Raw genomic sequence first — 2,699 nt, forward strand, 5'->3', positions numbered from 1 at the left:
ACTCTGTCTTCATACCCTTGCAATTGCCTTTACTTAAGTTTATAGCACTGGTTTTTGACCCACACTTCTCACCCTTAAACTGAATGTGAAATTCTATCATGTTATGATCACTCTTACCAGAAGATCCTTTACCATGAGGTAATTAATTAATCCTGTTCATTACACATTACCAGGTCTAAAGTAGCCTATTCTCTAGTTGGTTCCAGAATGTATTGTTCCAATAAACTGTCCTGAATATGCTCCATGAACTCATTTCCTAGACTACCATAGTGAATTTAATTCATCCAATCTAAATGAAGATTAAAATTGCCTACAATTATTGCAGTATGTTCCTTATCAGTCCCCATTATGTACTGATGTATACTCTGTCCTACAGTATAGCTACTGTTAGGGGATCTATAAAGTAATCCTATCAGCAGCATCCATCCTTTGCCATTAAGGCTGGTGTATTTACCCCCTAGATCATTAGGGCTGATGTATTTACCCGCCAACCCCCCCCCCCCCCCCCCCCCCGCCCCCCCAAACCCCATGACCATTAGGGCTGGTGTATTTAGCCTGTAGTCTTCAGCACTGGTGTATTCACCATTCGGAAGTTACACTTGGAATTCTGTCCATGATTGTAAATATTTCATTGAATTTCTGGGTTCCTGGGAATTACTGTGACTGTCTCACCCACTCTATGCTCCCAATGCCTTCTTGGCTGATGGGTTTGCTAAAGGGTTGGGTCCAAGGAGAAGGCAGCAGACACTGGCACCCATCACTGGGCAGACTGGGTGATTGGAATGGCAGCTGTTAACATATAGAGTAACAAACAGTGCAGTCGGCATCATCACAGTGCTAACGTGATGTCACCCTGTGTAGTAGATGATGAACTGTGTGACATCATAATCCGCTGAGTCAGCACAACCTCAGGCCCACAATGTTCCCAGCCAGTAGAAAGATGCTCTGCGTTCTTTTGAGGCCGAGATATGCCAGAGAATCTTCCAAGATGTTCGGAAGTGCTTGATGACTGGGCAAAATGTGGTAAGAATGTGGAACAGCCTATCACAAGGATGCTAATAGCTCTGGTGCATTTCATGGGGAGTTAACTAAGCACATGGGGTTGGAAGTAATAGAAGGATAATGCTGATAGGGTGAGGTGAAGAGGGGTGGGATGTGGCTCATGTAGAGTATAAATGTTGGCATTGAGCAGTTAGTCTAAATGGTTTGTTTCTGTACTGTAGACTCTAGCTCAATCTACTTTCTCCTTTAAAGGATATTCAGGTGGTCAGAGGATTCCCATCTCGAAAAGGAGCTCAATAATCCGTCCTGTGGAAATACTCATGATTGGACCTATATTCCTGCTCCAAGAGCGGTCAAAAAGCCCGACAACTATGAGCTGCAGAACCCTGTGCACACAGTAACACCAGAGATCCTGAGTGAGGAGGAAGTAAGGAAAACCTTGATGGGCTGGGTGAGACGAAAGCTACGCTATAAAAATGAACTGGTTCGAAAAATGGAGATTACGGAAATCATGCCATCAATAATATTTTACTACGTTCTGGATACCTTCGTTGAGCAAAGGGCTTTGAAATTCTCCTATCAGGAAAATCCAGTCATTGGAACAGCACTCCCACCCAACAGGAAATTGAAAGCTTGGGAGGTACAGTGTTTTCCTGTCAAGAGCTTTCAAGATGAAACCAAGTATTTTCACATGCCCAATAGTGACAAGAAAGGAATATGTATCAGCTGCTATGGGCGAGGCCTTGTCCTTTGTGCCACGTGCTGGGGCTCGGGTGAAATTGACTGCCGGAAGGTTTATTCCAACGGGAGGGGCAGGATGCTGAGCCTGTGCCCAGAGTGCACAGGGAACAACACTGCCGACTGCGAGAAATGCTCAGCCATCGGCCACATTCAGTGCCTCCGGTGCAGCGGCAAGGGAAAGGTCTGGTACTTCACCAATCTGAAGGTCGAGTACCTGACCCACCGGAAATACAAACTGATCACTGACGAGGACTTCCCCACCTTGGCAGTGCAGAAGGCCCATGGGCTGGTCTTGCATGACCATACCGCGGAGTTACTCACGCCCATTAGCACCTGCAGCGAGGAGGAGGTCAACCTCGCGTCTCAGCTCCTGGTGGAGGAGTCACATTTTGCCTGGCCCGATTCGCGAATTCTCCGACAGCAACACAGCCTGAAGGCTATCCCTGTCAGTAAGGTCCTCTTCACCTGGGAGGGCCTGAGCGGCTGCTTCTGGATCTATGGCACCAAGCGGCAGATTTATTTCAAAAACTACCCTCTGAGGAAGACTTGCTGGCCTTAATGCGTGAGGGACCAATAAACCAATGTTTTAATGGCTCTCCCGAATGCAAAGGACAATGAGGCTGAGCAATAAAAAGGAAATGCAAAGGGACCACAATGTACCTGTGTTTTCGATGTGTTCTACTTTCTGATAGTAAAGGAGAGAGAGAGAGCCATGATCAGAATTTGGAATGGATCAAGTTGAGGCTATCCAAACCATGGCTCACCTTAGTCCTTACTAAGGTTTGCCTTCTTTGAATTTCATTGGCTCGGAGCTTTGGGAATGGAGCCCTCAGGAAAGGGGCTGATGATTTAAAAGGTGCCCCAGGAGTGGGTCAGTGTTGGTAGGGGAGCCTTGATGTGTGCCAGGATTTTTGGGCGATGCCCACAAATGTGTAATTCTTCACAGGAGATCCCAG

The 2,699-nt window shown here is 46.7% G+C and overlaps 1 protein-coding gene across 1 annotated transcript; it reads left to right on the forward strand.

Moving 5' to 3' along the window:
* Positions 1 to 1,018: 1,018 nt before the first annotated feature.
* On the forward strand, positions 1,019 to 2,302 carry LOC144683179 (protein SSUH2 homolog). The gene is made up of 2 exons (XM_078546142.1): positions 1,019 to 1,023; positions 1,255 to 2,302. Exons 1-2 carry the CDS (start codon positions 1,019 to 1,021, stop codon positions 2,300 to 2,302), a joined length of 1,053 nt encoding a protein of 350 aa, XP_078402268.1.
* Positions 2,303 to 2,699: the final 397 nt, after the last annotated feature.

This window comes from Cetorhinus maximus, chromosome 8, assembly GCF_964194155.1.
Source record: "Cetorhinus maximus chromosome 8, sCetMax3.hap1.1, whole genome shotgun sequence".
In the NCBI taxonomy this organism is placed as follows: Eukaryota; Metazoa; Chordata; class Chondrichthyes; order Lamniformes; family Cetorhinidae; genus Cetorhinus; species Cetorhinus maximus.